The sequence below is a fragment of the Micromys minutus genome (assembly GCF_963924665.1).
Source record: "Micromys minutus genome assembly, chromosome: 24".
NCBI lineage: Eukaryota > Metazoa > Chordata > Mammalia > Rodentia > Muridae > Micromys > Micromys minutus.
Window position 1 is genome coordinate 10,936,810 of NC_137959.1, and position 16,276 is coordinate 10,953,085.

The 16,276-nt window shown below is 41.9% G+C and overlaps 1 protein-coding gene across 2 annotated transcripts in view; it reads left to right on the plus strand.

The window, feature by feature from the left end:
* The window catches only part of PHKB (phosphorylase kinase regulatory subunit beta), a 180,146-nt gene extending 170,282 nt beyond the window's left edge, over positions 1 to 9,864 (plus strand). For both annotated transcript variants that reach the window (XM_080936981.1, XM_080936982.1), the window contains exons 29-31: positions 1,644 to 1,751; positions 3,613 to 3,753; positions 4,350 to 9,864. In XM_080936981.1, the coding sequence (XP_080793107.1) occupies positions 1,644 to 1,751; positions 3,613 to 3,753; positions 4,350 to 4,487 (387 nt within the window). In that variant the 3' untranslated portion in view covers positions 4,488 to 9,864. The remainder of the gene's footprint in view (positions 1 to 1,643; positions 1,752 to 3,612; positions 3,754 to 4,349) is intronic.
* Positions 9,865 to 16,276: the final 6,412 nt, after the last annotated feature.

Genomic DNA, 16,276 nt, shown 5'->3' on the forward strand with positions numbered 1-16,276 from the left:
TACTGAGCCATCATGATTCTCACTGCCTTTCGTGAGATCTCACAGAGGCATGTCTGTCTCTCCATCTTACCTCTTCTGACACCTGACAATTTGGCTTCTGGGCCTTTTCTATTCACCAGCTGCTATACTTCAGGACTCTAAGTCCTTTCAAAAGAGTGCAAAAACTTCAAACTCTATATCTCTTATCTGTGATTATCAACAATGCTCAGGAGCTAGGCTTCTCTTGTAATAAGTTATATTAAAAAGATGTTAATATGAAACCAAAAAAAAAGAGTCTTTCCTTCTGTGACCATGTTAATCCCATTGTTAAACAAATAAACACTCAAAATAGGCAACTATCTTGACAGCCAGGCTTCAGGTTCCCCAAGTTAGGTACCACATGTAACAATATGTTGGGTTATACTGACAGTGGAATAAAATAGTTGTACTGAATACAGGACTAAGACACTATTACAAACTAAACACTTTTCTGTCACCTTATGTCAAGAAGATAGGCAAGAGCTCCATCAATAGTACTCTTAAGTAGCAATAGATGTACTTTGTTTTAAGGCTACAGCTACGTTCACTGTAAGTTACTAAAACAAAAGCAAGTGTGTCCTGTTCTCTTTCCATCTCTTAGAATAATTCTTCTGACCTTATCTGCTTTCTGACACAAAAGACTGTCATAAGGAGTCTCCCCTCCTGTTCTCGAGTGCTACTCTCTATTATATTTATATTTCTCTTCACTGTTACCAAGTACCTGGAGCAAAACAACACAGGGAAAGAAGGGTTTATTGTAACTCCTGGTTCCGAGGAATACAGTCCATCCTGGCACCGGAAAAATGACAGTTGAGCTCAAGATAGTGACTGAGAAGCAGGAAGGGAGGAATACCTGTGCACAAAAGACCTTTTCCTTTTTATTCAGACTCTAACTGGAGCTGCCTATATTTAGGTTTGGTCTTCCTTACTCACACTTTTCTAGAAACTTCCTCACAGACACAAGCAAAGGTGTGCCTCATTAATACTCTGTGTATGTACTTAATCTAACCAAGCTGACAGTCACAGTTGGCCACCAAGGTCTCCATGCCTTGATTTAGATGGGAATGACTGTTCTACAGTGAATAAAAGGCTGTCTGTCTTAGACCAAAACGGAAGAGAAAGGTTCTTTTAGTCTTGCCTTTTTGTCTGTTTCCTGCATTTCTGCACATAATTTTTGCTTATTTGTAGCATTTTTCTGCTGGCTGCTTAGAAAAGAATAACAGAAAAGTGATACAAATGCAGTAGCAATAAATGACTGAGATCTTAAAGTCAACAGCAAGCATAACCCCTCATGTTAATTCTGAATGCGATGTGTACTCCGTTCAGTGTCTCAGTTTTTAGCTGTTACTTTATATATGAAATGAACTTTTCATACAGTTCTTTTCCCTAAAATTATTAATGTAATGAAGATAACTACTAAAAGAGGGAGGCTTTAATTTATCACAATAGTCAGCTGGCTGGCTTCAGTAGTTTGACATATATAAAACCTAATCACATAGGTGAAAATGCTCTCCCTGGTTTTATAGAAACTGGAAAGATTATTGATTAGAAAATGAAATTCTTATATTAAATGAGACTCGGAGGGTAACACTCAGCGTGTTAATGTGTTTTGTCTTCTTTTTCAGCAACCAACCTTGTCAGATATGACCATGTATGAGATGAATTTTTCTCTCCTTGTTGAAGATATGTTGGGAAACATTGACCAGCCAAAGTATAGACAGATCATTGTAGAGGTTTGTAATTCTTTTTTAAAAAATGTAAATCACCTAAGACTTGCTTTCTATCTGCTCACTGAAGAATAGTATAGGAAAACTACCCTCTCCTCCCGAAACCAAGCACTCTGTTCACCTGTCAGCTCCTCCAGTGAGTCCTCAAGAAGACAGACATCCTTGACCTGGGTCAGAGCTAACCCACTCCTTCAGGTGGCAGAACCAAACAGCCCAGCCACCCAGCTGCACTCATCCTGGGCAGCCAGGGTATCAGCAGTGCTACAGCAGCAGGGGGAGTTTTTAGTTTTCGCTTCTCCTAATTACAGAAATGCTACCCTACTAATGTACGTTGCAGCAGTTCAGAGAAATACAGGGACCAAGAGATCACTGCTGCTAGATTTTTGAAGGACATTTTTCAGAGCATTAGTCTGTGAAGAGAAGACTGTGTAAAACACTAAAGTGCATGCACCTGTGCGTGCACATTCATGCACCTGTCCTTCTGTCCCATACTATGTTGTACAGTGAATTCAATGGAGAATTTAGTGTATGGCTGATCCTCCCACTGCCTGTTTCTCTGGCAGTGTCTCTGTCAGACATTCTATTCTTGCAACTAAATTCTGTGTCTTGTTGACAAAGGAGCTAGATTTGGCCCCTGATCAGTCTATTATCTCTGGAGCTACAGCTAAACCTGGGTGACATTCAGTCTCATCTCTGATGTCCTAACATGTGGAATAATATGGTCCAGCTACTCAGTAGGTGTGAGAAGGGATGTAGAGAAGGGGTCTGGAAAGACAGAGTTGTCAGAAGGAGGCTTTCCTTGTGCCGTGTCCTTGGCCTCTCATGCCTAGTACAGACAGATAGTGGACTTCGAGCTTCTTCTGGCTGAGCTATGGTGGTCAACCTTTCATATTTTCCTGTCTAAAGACTGTACTACCCAAGGACCTGCTACATTGTGACCCCTGAACTTTACAGTCGTATCTTCAGGTTCTGCCTTGCAGTATTTAGATAACATGCACCCAGTAAGGTTTTTAAATGTCGAACCAGAAAGTCTGATTCCTGGTCAGTGTGAAAAGTATAAGGCTCTTCAGAAGGCCCAACCAATTATCACGTACATGGCCACAGTCTTTACATGGACATTTGTCATCTAGAATGAGCATTGTAAGCCAGTTGTAGTGGCTCAGACCTTTAATCCCAGTACTTGGGAGGCAGAGATAGAGAAATCTCTGTGAGTTCCAGGACAACCTGGTCTACACAGTGAGTTCTCGGACAGCCAAGGCTATGAAAAGAAATTCTGTTTCAATAAATAAATAAATAAATAAAAAAGAAGGAAACTAATACTAATTTTTTAAATGAACATCATAAGTGCTTGGACGGATGGCTCAGTGTTTAAGAGTACTTGCTGCTCTTTCCTAGGGCCCAAGTTTGGTCCTAGCATTCACTCCAGCCTCAGGAGATCTAGTGCCATCTTTTCTGACCTCTGTGGGCACTGAACTCACATGTATATGCTCCCCCACAGACACACATACATATACATAATCAAGATAATATTTTAAAATAAAATGAGCATTGCTTCTGGGGATAAATTATGGTACAGCCAAATAATAGGTTGGTGAAGGCAAACACTTGACCAACTAAGCTTCTTCTTTATCCCCCAGATGTCATTTTTCTGTTACCAGTTTTATTTCAGTGACTAAAAAGATCTCTCTATGTCTATAGGAATACTGTGATAAACATGAATTTTCCAAACAGAACGTGTGCTGCCAATTTTCTAAATTAGGATTCTATCCATAAATCCAGTGCCTATCACATCTGTTGATAAAACCCTGGCCAGACTATGCTGCTGTTGTGGTTCATGTCAGTGACTTTTGATACCCATCTCTTCTAGTTACTAATGGTTGTATCCATTGTGCTGGAAAGAAACCCTGAGCTAGAATTTCAAGACAGAGTGGATCTGGACAGACTGGTCAAAGAAGCATTTCATGAGTTTCAAAAAGACGAGAGTCGGCTGAAAGAAATCGAAAAACAAGTAAGTGGAGAGGCCAGCACCCTGCAGAATGCTCTCTTGTCTCATCTTACCATTTCCAAACAGATGTGCAGAGCACAAAACAGAATGCCTTAGAGCAGTCAGGCTTACCTGAAGAATTAATATTGTTTCTTAGCTAATAACTGGTCAATTGAGCTAGGAAGTTCTGCCTCTTCCCCCTCACTCCCAGAAAATGAAATCTAAGATGAATTATTTTTTTTATATCGTTGACAATTAAAATGTGTTTTGCCAGGGAGGATCCACTGATTCCAGAAGGCTGTAAAATAAATTCAGGAGAAGATGGGAGTGTAGAACAGGCTTCAGCAGGGCTGTGTACTGTCTAATGGCGTCCCTTCTGGGCTTTCTGCTTAGTATTGTCTGCACATCCGTAAAAGGGTTCCTGACGTAAATAAAAATTACTAGCGAAGAGAAGGCTGCTAAAAATGTCTGGTTTTGTTTTATATGCGGAGAAAATGAAAGCGAAATGCAGGAGGCTCATCATTTCCACAGGAAATCTTTCTGCAAATTTATTTCCCTCCTGGGCAGCTGCTGATTCACCTTGTCCATTCCACAGACTTGTTTACTCTCTTCCTTTATAGGATGATATGACTTCCTTCTACAACACGCCCCCACTGGGACAAAGAGGAACCTGCAGCTACTTGACAAAGGTTGTGATGAACTCACTGCTGGAGGGAGAAGTCAAGCCCAGCCAGGAGGACTCCTGCCTGGTTAGCTAGTGGGGCCCTGCAGGGAGCACGGTGATAGTTTTCCAGCTGTGCCTTTTGTGTTGGCATTAATCCAGGCCGCCCTTAGTGGATGAATGATGTGTTAGTGAGGTGGGTGCTGTATTGTTTGTCTGTCATTGACCTTTGTGTGCCAAAGGCACCTGAACAGGTTAGCAGTGATTGAAATCAAGTGGAACCTACTTCCGTGATTTGTATCCGAAACCATAATCTTCACCGAATCATAGAAACAGTTTATGACTGAAAATTCACGACTGTATGTTTTGTGATCAAATATTCCATCAAAATTCTGAGTCTTTGCTTCTTTAGACTTAATTTTCGCTTTCCTGATACTGAAACAAGCCTGGCAAGGGTGATGCTTTGCTGGGACTCACAAGGTATTGGAGGATGATGATGGTGGTGCCTCTGCTGAACGACAAAACCAGCACACATAAAAAAAAAAAAAAAAAAAAAAAAAGTAACCCCTGGTTAATTTCAGAGCTGCATTCTTAATGATACTATGTTATACAAAACTCTTAGATGGTTTTTACCTTGTAAACATGACTGTGGTTTTATATTGAGCTACATATAAGGGTTGGGCTAAAAATATAACATATCAAACACTTTCTGAAAATCTGTTAAATATAGGATTACAGAAGCGTAATAACTGCACCCACATGCACATAGCACATGCACATACCACGTGCACATACCACATGCACGTACCACATGCACATACTACATGCACATATCACATGCACATACCACATGCACATATCACATGCAGGCAAACATACCTACACATAATTACATTAATAAACAATAAATATGAAAAAATCAAGTAGTTAAGTTCAGAACCATTAACCTTGTGAAAAGCAAAGTTGAAGTCAAAACATTCTGTTTCTGAACTAATGAAAGTTTCTGGAATCATTCTCTGTTCAAGTTCACAGTACTGAACTTAATAATCCTGAATGTTTTCATTTAAATAATTAGTACACAGAATTTGCTGCAAATTTTACCTAAGCAAAGTAGGTTAGACGTCTAGGTCTTATCAATGGGTTTCCTTCCTAGATGCCATAATGTGGCAACTTGCTTTGCTCTTGTCACAAGTATCATTTTCTGGCTGATACTTGTCACAAGTATCATTTAGTGGTACTGAGTTCACCTAAGAAATTAGGTTTGCCACCCAAGAAGGGATAAGTGGTTTTCCCAGGCTACAAGTAAAGGGACAGGTGAACATGAAGACAGCCAACACATCTCTTTCCGGTTCCAGCTATGGCTGACTCCTGTTCATGCCTGAGACACTGTTAGTCGGCAGAGCTGGGGGAACCATGATACCTTAAAAGCCAGACAAAGAAAAGAAGATTACTTGTCTTCGTACATGAAGAGAAGTTATAAAAAGATGGTCCTGATGTAGCCATCTATAAAGCTTAAGCCTGAAAACAGTCATGAAGCCCATGCAGAAAGATTATGTTCTGGTGATTGATGAGCAGAGGAGAGAGATTAAAGGAGAGGGGGGAAAACCCTTGAAATATTTAGGACTTGTTAAAATTCAGATGAAAGTAAACACTTGTATTCTTAAGAATTAAATTTTTTGATTAGATGAGCAAAGTTGCAAGGAAAAAAAAATGCTGTCTTAGTTAAAATAGACATCACTGTTTTCTGAATGAGCAGCTAGCTTCCTGTTACATATGCAAAGGTTTGGCACTTTCTGCTGCTGCTTGAAAGCGTTCAGAATCAGCAACTGTGTGTCAGCTTTTTAAATTGCGAAATGCAAAATTTATTGTTCTGCAAGATATTTTGGGATGATCAATAAATCTTGATGTTCCTCCACCAGAAGTAATGTCTACTTTCCAATTAGAAAAACAAAATAATTCTAAGAATCAGAATACAGAACCCATGAAATTTAGAAGTCCCATTTGATCTCCAGAGCCCACATGTTTTAACAGCTGCACTAGAGGCTGACTGAAAATATTAGTGCACGTACTGAGGCAAGGCAAGCCTTAAACCTGATCCAAAGCCCCGGCCATCACACTGGCAGGTTCTCTGTGCTAAGCTTATTGTACAATCAGCGTGTGAAAGAAACTCCTGACTGAGTATCAAATTCAGCTGCTTTTCCAGATCACTGTTAGAAGCGCTATGTTTTCCAGACTTCCTTTCATTTTATTTAAGACTTAAAAAAAAAAAAAAAAGACATTTCAGCCTTTAAAAATCAAAATGTGAGATCATCTCATCGCCATCTTCGATGGACTTGCAATGCTTTATGGACCCAAACATTAGCTGAATACCTGAATCCATGTGACTTTCCACCCCAAATATTAAATAGATACCACTATAGGTCTAAGAGCCAACCCAGTGTGGGGACAGCCCCGGCAGCAGAGATACACCCCAGTTAAACTGGAGAGTCTGGGAGTGGCATCATGGCATACGGCCCGACAGTGGGAGCCCATGTCAGGAACTAAACATGTGAGTGAGAAGCAAGGGAGGCCAGACTCATAAGGCAGCAGAAGCCTTCATACAAGGGGCCAGGCACCACATAAACATAGAAAAGCAGCAAAAGACCTGCAGGAATTTGTCTATGACCCTCATATTCTGGCCTCCTAGAAGCTGAACAGGCAGCTCCATGGGTAAAATAAGAAAAAGCCTGAAGCATTTAGAGACCGGGCAAGCGTGGCATCAGCTCACTCCAGGAAGGAAGAATGGAGGAAGTTGTTACATGGTGAGAGTTCTTCCTGCAGCCTGTGTTCTAGTACCCATGTATTCCCGAGCAGCAGCCTCTGGGTTGGAAAAGAGCTCTTCTAGTCTCGCCCAACCCAAATACACGGTCCTTTAAACTGACACAACTCACGCAAGGTATATAGCTCAGAACAGACTGGGTTTCTGCCCCAGTGACTACTGCAGTTTTGCTGCCCAAGAAAGGGGGAACTATTGAGATTGGGCATCTTGACATTATCTGAGGAGGCAGATGAGCAGTGGTGACCATGAACCCTCCAGTGTTGTTACAGCAGACAGTCTGAGAAAGGGTACATCCCACCATGTCTGTTACCTGCAGGGTAAGCAGATGTGGTTACATTTGGCAATCACACACTCTCCCTGCCCTTCTTTCTCTTTCCTATAATGGTCTTTGAAAACTGTTGGTTCCGCTTTGCTTTGCTTAGTCAAGGGCACAGGTCTTGTCATGAGTAGAGCACACAGCGTAAAGTGTTCTCTGACAAACTAAACTTTGGCTTTTAGTAGTAATACGTGGTCACCCTCACAGATGAATATCTATCCCTTCACTCCCGTTTTCCCAGAAGTCCTCTCTCTCCTCCTAGCTAGTAAATGAAAATTCACCCTGCTCCTCTGTATCAGTGTGGGTTCTAGTGGGGTGTCCATGAGTTTCCCCCAACTCAGTCCTGCTGTGTTGTTTTGTGAAATGCTGGGGACCAAACCTAGGTATCTGTGCATGCTGGGAAAGCGCTGTACCCCTGAGCTACCTTTCCTTTCTTCCCCTAGTGCCTTTCTTTTTAAAATGGGTATCGACTTTTTAAAAGAAAAAGAGCTCTCTGTTGAAAAACATAGGGAAACTACACAAGGAATCCTAGAAAGCTGAAGTACCAGTATTCTGGTTATTGGAAGCAAGTCCTTTAGCTATTAAAATGAGATGAGCCTGTGTGGATGAGAAGCCTCTTAATGGGCAACACTGTGGAATACTGCAGGCTCGGTATTTTGTCTCTGTGTGGATGGCAGCTTGAAAGAGACGCCACACTCCCTTCAAAATCTCCACATCCACTAGAACAAGGCTACCGTGTCAAGCATTAATGGTCCTCATTTGTCCATTTACAAAGTCCAACAAGATCCAGAAAGTATTCTAAACAGTTAAACTGCTTAGAAAAACGGTTTTTTTAGACAACACACCTTTTTTAAGGGAAGTCTGTAGAAATGACATGATGAACCAGAGCCCTTCAGGAAGTCTCCACTGCTGATTTTATTTAAGGATCATGCAGAAGAAACATATCTTATAAAAAGCCACCTCCATACCTGAAAAGAACAGCAGTGAAAGATGCTGAACCCGGCCTGCTTTGTAGTCTTTGGTTGGTTCAGTGTCCAGCTGTTTTCCTCCATCTCTAGAGACGGTTATGTTTAACTTCCTGTCACTAACCCAGTTTAGTTTCAGGAGAGCCTCCTTGTGTGTGTTTCATCATACATTTCTGTGTATTAGGACATTGATTTTTTTGTCTTTTTCTTCCTTGGCAGAGCCTCACTGTCGGAGGTTCACCTGAGGTGGCACTGGCTGTGGGTGCTGTAGACTTAAGGGATCGGTGACACTCCACCAACTGCCCTTAATTGTCCTGAGCATATTCCAACAAAGTCTGCTCCAAGCAGCTCCAAGATACCTTCTGCTTTCTGTACTTTAACTCATTTATGATAGTTCATAGTATGCATTGACACACATGGGGATGCTTGGGGATGTATTTTTATTCAGAAAATCTCTAAGAAGATGTTTTATGGTCACCATTTTCACCTATTCCGTATGAAACTGAACGTATTTCCTTTTCATCTCCCTCATAAATAGAGTGTGAAGCTTTTCCCGATCCTTATTGGCTTGGTACCCACTCAATGAGAGGCACATGCGTCTCCATGGCATCAGTGAAAAGAGGCAGTAGCCCGGACTTCCCGTTCCATGCCTTGGGAAAAGGGTACCCTCTTTGAATGAGTAGATGAGAGTTAATCCATACCTGGCCTTCAGCAGCACCAAACCACTACTCTGGATCTCATTTTCCTGAGGGCTGTGTTCTCCTGAACTGTCATATGGCCGAGATGGCAGAACTGGGCTGGTAGCCACTAGGAAAGAATACAGGTTCCGACAGGGTAGGATGAGGTTCAGAAGGATGAGGCTCACAGCTCCATTTGAATTACTGAAACACAACATGAGCTAATTCAGCTCACTGAGCATCCACCAGACCAGGTTCTGTGCAGAAACTGGAAGAAAAGATAGATCAGTGAAAGGACAATATAAACCCTATTTGTCTCCATTTAAGACCCAGGCCTGATTTTAAAAAGATTGGCCATAAGGCACCAGCTCCAGGAACAGATCATAAAATCCAGAAACAAGGTCATAAAAACCCCTCCTAAAGAACATCCTGGGGAAAACCACAAAAAAAAAGAGGGGGGAAATATCTTATCTCAGGATGGGCCATCTGGGCTGGGCAGCCCTATCTCATCCTGTGGTTAAACTGCTATGACATAGGAGTGCAGACCATTGACCACCTGTGACCCTCTAGCACCCTCCAATTAATTTAGATTACCTAATCCTTCTAGAGAGCTCCCTGGGTTCCCTATAAGAAGGCCTGTGTGCCTTTGACTGTGAATGCTGGTTGTTTCTGCAGAATAAATGTTCTTTGTCTTTGCATACTGTCTGAGTCTGGGGTCTTCCCTCAGTGATTTTCAGATTCTTACATCGGTTCTCTGTGGAGCATGTGTCCTGCCTGGGTTTAAAGACACAAGGTAAGGATTGGCACATTCTACTGAGAAAAATAAGGTGGGAAGAGGGTCTCAGGGGTCAGAAAAACATACCCCAAAGTGTGACACGTTGGCATGCTAAGTGCTTTGCACTACCACAGGACCATGATTGTGTGCACTTGCACTGCCCCTTTCCTCACTAAGGATAAGACGGGGCTTTCTCTGGCGCTTCGAGTTCTACCGAGGGCAGACTCTTCCAGGGCAATTCCACAGAAGAAGAGCTGAAGCCGACGCTCCCTCCAGCCCCGGGGAACTTGGTCCCCGCTATAACTCCTTCTTCACGCTCCCCACTCTAAAAGTGCCCAGAGCCATACTTCCCTTTCCCACTAGAGAGAATAGCACCTGACCAACCACCTGAGGGGTCCCTCTTCATGCTCTGTGTGACTCCGATTTACAAGGCACTGAACTTTTTTTGTCTGTGAGCAGCCTCTGGTAAGGGGTATCTAAACAGCAAGTCGATCACAGTGAACACAGGAAGGAAAATGTCGAGTGGAGTGAACAAGCTTGATTCAACAAAAAGAGAACATGCTGGATAGAGAAAACGTGCTAATACATGCATGCACACATATACACACCCACATACTATAAGCCTTTCTCTAAAGAATAAACCAGTATGGGGCTAGAATGTGTAGCAGTTAAAAGCACCAGTTGCTCTGCAGAGAACCAGATTCAGTTCCCAGCACCCACATGGTGGCTCACAACTGTCTGTAACACTAGTTCCAGGAGATCCAACACCCTCTTCTACCTCCTCGTGCACTGCAAGCACATGATACATTTATGTATACATGCATACAGGCCAATCACTCATACATATATTCTTCTTAAGATTGAAAAAGAAAACCCAGAATGTTCCAGAAAAGAGAGAAAACCAAGCAACATTGGTATCCTGGAGAAGTTTTACAAAAGTTCATTACGGAGCCAAACATGAGTGGTCATAGCAAACCAGGTTACCCCAATCAAGTACCATGATTCACTGTGGTAACCATTTCCTGTAGTAACCATTTTATAGTAGTGAAACAAAATAACATAAAAATACGTTTATGAAACTCGTCCACTGTCCACTCTTTAACAAGCCTCAGGTCTAGATTAACAGTCTTTGCCTTTGGGTTGATGGAAAGTAGTTTGTTAGTATATTACAAAAGGACTTACCTAGGGGTCATGGGTTCATTAGAAGTCTCTAGAGTAAGAGAATTTATAGAATGAATCTGTCTATAGAAACATTTATTAGAGTAACATAGGCTGAGGTCTAGTTAATCTAACAATGGCTGGCTATCAATGAAAGGTCTACAAATCTGGTAGTAGCTTAGTCTACAAGACTGAATGTCTCATCTTCAGAATACACTGGAATCCTAAAGAAGTAGGTTCTAATGCCAGTGATGGAATGAACTTGTTAGCAAGACCAGAGCAAACAGGCAGAGTGAAAGCATTCTTCTTCCACATCCTTGTATAGGCTTCCAGCAGAAGACTTGGTCCAGATTAGAGGTGGGTTTTCCCAGCTCAAGATCTGGATTAAAAGCATGTCCTTACCTCAAAGATCTGGGTTAGAATCCTGTACTTCAAATTAAGCAAAAATCCCTCACAGGTGTGTCTCCATTTTGGCCTTGGAACTACAATAGTACTGTTGCCATTGTTCTTAGTTGCACACCGTAGCTGCATGGTAAGACCCTGCCTAGTGCAACAAACATCTCACGTTGGCCGAAGCCAAGAGAAACCAATCTCGAACTGAGCAGGCCTCCCTGGTGGCTAACTTCCACAGTGCTGTAGGTGCTGGGCAGGCTGAAGACATCAGTGGTCTTCCACACTGGTCTACCGGGTAAGGTGGCCTGCTGCTATAATAACATGGCTGCTGTGGAGTAACGGACAGCATTCGGGTTGGATCTGAGGCCTACTCCACACAAGGGAATCATGTCTGCTACTGTAATCCTGGTTAGAAGCATGTGACTTTTTCTTTTTGCTAAATGGTCATGTTATCAAGTTTCCTTCTGTCACAGTTTTGCTCAATTTGACACAAACCTAGACAGGGAATCTCTATTAAGGAGCTATGTCTATCAGATTAGCTTGTGGGTATGTGTATCTGTGGGGCATTGTCTTGATTTCTGGTTAATGTTGGAGGGTCAGATCACTGTGGGTACTGTCATCCCTGGGCAGGTGGGACTGAACTGTATAAAGAAGGTAGCTGAGCAAGCCATTAAGAAACTTTCCTTCATGCCTCTGCTCCAACTCCTGCCCACACATTCCTGTCTTAAGTGCCTGCTCTACTTCCTTTAATGATATATTGTCACCAGTAACCTAAAACAAATCCTTTTCTTACCCACGTTATATTTAGTCATGATGTTAATCACCGTGTGCTGGCTAGTTTTATGTCAACTAGACACAAGCTAGAATCATTTGGGAAGAGGGAACCACAATTAAGAAAATGCCCCATACCAGACTGTCCTGTGGGCAAGCTTACATGCATTTTCTTAATTAGTGCTTCATGTGGGAGGGCCCAGCTCATTGTGGGTGGTTCCACTTCTGGGAAGGTGGTCCTAGATTCTATAAGCAAGCAGGCTGAGCAAACCAGTGAACAGCACCCATCTATAGCCTCTACTTAAGTTCCTGCTTTCAGGATCCTGCTATATCCCCCTTCAATGATGGCTACCCTCTATAAGAGGAGATTAGCTCTTTCTTCCCCAGTTGCTTTTTGATCATGGTTTTTATCACAGCAGTAGAAACATGACAAATACACACAGCAGCAGAAAAAGCAAAATCAGACACCTTGTGAAGATTCACGTTCACACCCATAGTCTGTCCCTGCTCCCAGCTTTTTTCTGTGGATAGCAGTTAGTGCAGAGACGCAGAATTGCTCACAGTGCTGAGGGTAAGAGACTGAGTGCTCAGCCCTGAATTGGAATGTCTTTAACAACACACACAAGCACTCACACTAGTGTGGATGCATATGCATGTACACTCACACGCATTACAAACACTACCACCAAAGCTCAGAGATTGTCTTAGAGAAGAAATAAGAAGAACATAAGAGGGGTGGAGAGGAGTGCTGTAAAATACAGTCAAATGGACTTGACAAGGCTGTTATACTCATCAACTTACAGCAATGGTCTCCTTACAGAACTGGCCACAGATCTAGCCAGAATTCTGGCATAAATGGTAGGTGCTCTCCAGGCCCCATCCCTTCCCGAGGAGCTGTTGGTAAGTGATAGTTGCTGGGGAGGGAGAATCATTCTATTTGGAAGATGTTGGACACCGGTAGGGTTCACATGCTTTTATGGAGGTCCCCATACTCATGGTCAACACTGACTAGATTTGCTGGTTCACCAAAGCCAAAGGAAATGAATTATGAACGGAGCTTTGTTAGGGGAACTTGGAAGAAATTAAAGGTGGAAAAGTGTAGATATGATCATATAAAGTTTTCAATAAAAAGAAAAAATTACTATTGAAAAATTTAAATTACCAGGAACATATCTGGAGGCAGAGGCTTAAGATACATTTCAACAAAAGACAGTTTCCTAACTCAATGCAGTTTGTAGCTCAATAGCAGGCATTGCATTAAAGATAGTGTAACCTGTAACTAGAATGCACGTGACTGGATCTATATCCAGAACTGTAGCAGAAACTGATAGCTAGCCAAAATATCTACTGTTTCTGTATGCCAGGACTGCATCTGGGCACTGGCTGCTCAGCTAGTCTGCATTCTGTGAAAGGGAACAGAAATCCAAGTGACTCTCTAATCCTGTCAAACCCCCAAGGCTTGCTCTCTGCTCTTCCCCATGTCTGCAGTCTGGAATGACAGCACAATGAAGAGGCTGAAGATGGACAAACCATTTCCATCTCAGTGCCCAGCCTGGGGAGAGCCTGTAACTGCTCTACACCCTGCCCCACACACTGGTTGTGAGCTATGGTTCAATCAACAGAAACTACCCTATAGCTTTAATTTTTTAAACCTATTTTTTTAATGACGATTCTTAAATGTTTTAACCTCTTTTCTACCACCACCCACCAGAGGCAGTGGAAAAGAAAGGATATGGGGGGAATGAGCATGTTTGGAAATGGTTCTTTGGAGTAGATCCCATCTGCCTTGTTGGTAAATCAGCAGTTCAGTTCACGGGTCAGCAGCAGCTCAATCCTTTCACACACTTCACAGATATTTCAGCAGTCCCGTTCAGTAGACTCAGGACAGTAAACATGAGTGAGTAGTGGTGGTATGACCTAGCAGAAACAGCCAGACCTCCTCCTCAGCACTAGTCAACAGGAGGGACCAGGAGGGACGCCAGGAGAAGTTTTCATCTGTGCCTCTCTCTGTGAAGCAAAGATGAGCGAAAACACAGCTAGTTGTACCAGCAAGCAAAGCCCACCTTCTTTACTGTTGGTTGAGTCCTATTTATACTCCCTCCAAACATCCTGTGTCTTCCACGGGTCTTGCCTTGGCATGTGAGTCTGTCTCAGCTGACATCACTCTGTCAATCAGCAAGAAGCCTCAAGCACACCACTGGAAGATTTTGGTGTATTTTTCTCTAGGGAGTCTCAACAATATGAGCTCAACTACACAATGCGAGGCAGACCAACACATGAGTGTTACTAGTGAAGAATCCTTCATCAGATGCCCTATCACATTCTTTCTCCTGTGTCTGCTTAAGCCAAACGTTCCTTCACAAATCTGCCTTAGCCTTTTATTTGTGTCCGCTTTTGTGAAATGCTCCTTTAAGTGACTGCTTTGGACAAATGCCCTTTCACTTGTGTCTAGAAATCTTGTAAATTCCAAATTTACGGAACATTTTAACTAGGGGCCTATATGTTAGGAAACTAAAAGTTGGTATGAAGTGTTATATTTGCACAGAGGCAGGAAAGTTTTCGGTTTTCCAGCAGTTGTGAGTTTCAAGCAAAGCACATGTCTGGAAATTAGTGGAAAAACAAACCACCAGACTTTACCTAAGTTACCTACAGTGAGTAAATGTACAGCCATGGACAAGGGGTAGGGATAATATCATACTAATCAGGAATATCTTGTCTCTCTATAAACAGAGAACGCCTTTTATTTTTTCTGAAACATTTTTGTTTTCCTGAAGCTGAACTCAGGAGCTAAGGCAATACTTCACATAGTTTGAGGCAAGAGCAGAGCCAGCAACTAACTACTAGACCAAAATGAACAGGAGCCTGCCACTGGGAATTTTGAAATGTTTGTATTTTCTTTTGAGCTTTCCCCCGTTCCTGTTGTGTATCCCAAGTTTGCCTTGAACTGACCATCTACTCTAACTTTTGAGTGTTGGGATTACTGGCCTGTACCAGAATAGCTGGCTTCAAAGTCATTTCTGAATGGAAATCAAAATGAATTTTCAGAATATCTGGACTATAATCAAATTATTACACATAAGATAGCTAAAATAAGACTCATAGGAAAGGTAGTATCTTTTAAAACATTACCAACAAAAATGATGAGCTAAGGATGACTCTCATGTAAAGTAAAAGTTACAATGTACATGAGGAAATCCCAGAATGAGTGTGATGGAGTGAGCAGAAAAATAAATCAAAGATCCAAGTACCCATCACCCATAGGATAACGTGGTGTTTGACATTGTCAAGTTGAGTTAATATCCATATTATCTCCATGTTTTGTGGTGAGAACATTTAAGATGTTCTCCCTTATCAACTTCCAAATACATGTACAATTCATTATTAACTATAGTTATTGTGTCTTGAAGAAAATATATAATAGATATGATAACAGTTCAATCAATTAAAAACGACTGATAATAGCTTACATTAATGTATACATTAACACAACATACGGGGCTCTGAAGCTCTACTCTGTGTTTGCTTTGAGATAGGATAGGGCTTGTGAGACTCACAGACTTGAACTAGCTATTGTATCTAAGGTTGACTTTGAACTCCTGATCCCCCTGCCTTTATTTACTAAGTTCTAGGATTTCTGACACAGGCAATCATGCCCAGTACTTAGCTCTACCTTTGAGCTAAGAACTGTTAACCATTTTTTTTTTAAAGTAATGAGGCAGAGTTAAGAATCTTTCCCAAACTCCCACAATTAGTAAATCTCTTAATAGTAAGACTCCAGATTACAAAATCAGAACTGAGAAAATGCCATCATAGGAAGAAACAATTTTAAATGTAATTTATACACATTAACATTAGATCATTCTCAAACTTGTAATACGATTGGAGCAAAGAGGCTTCCTGAAGAAGTAAGTTTATCTGTTTCTCTAGAACAGTGGATCTCAACCTGAGTCATGACTCCTGTGAGTCAAACAACCCCTTCACAGGGGTCACATATCAGATATCCTGCATATCAG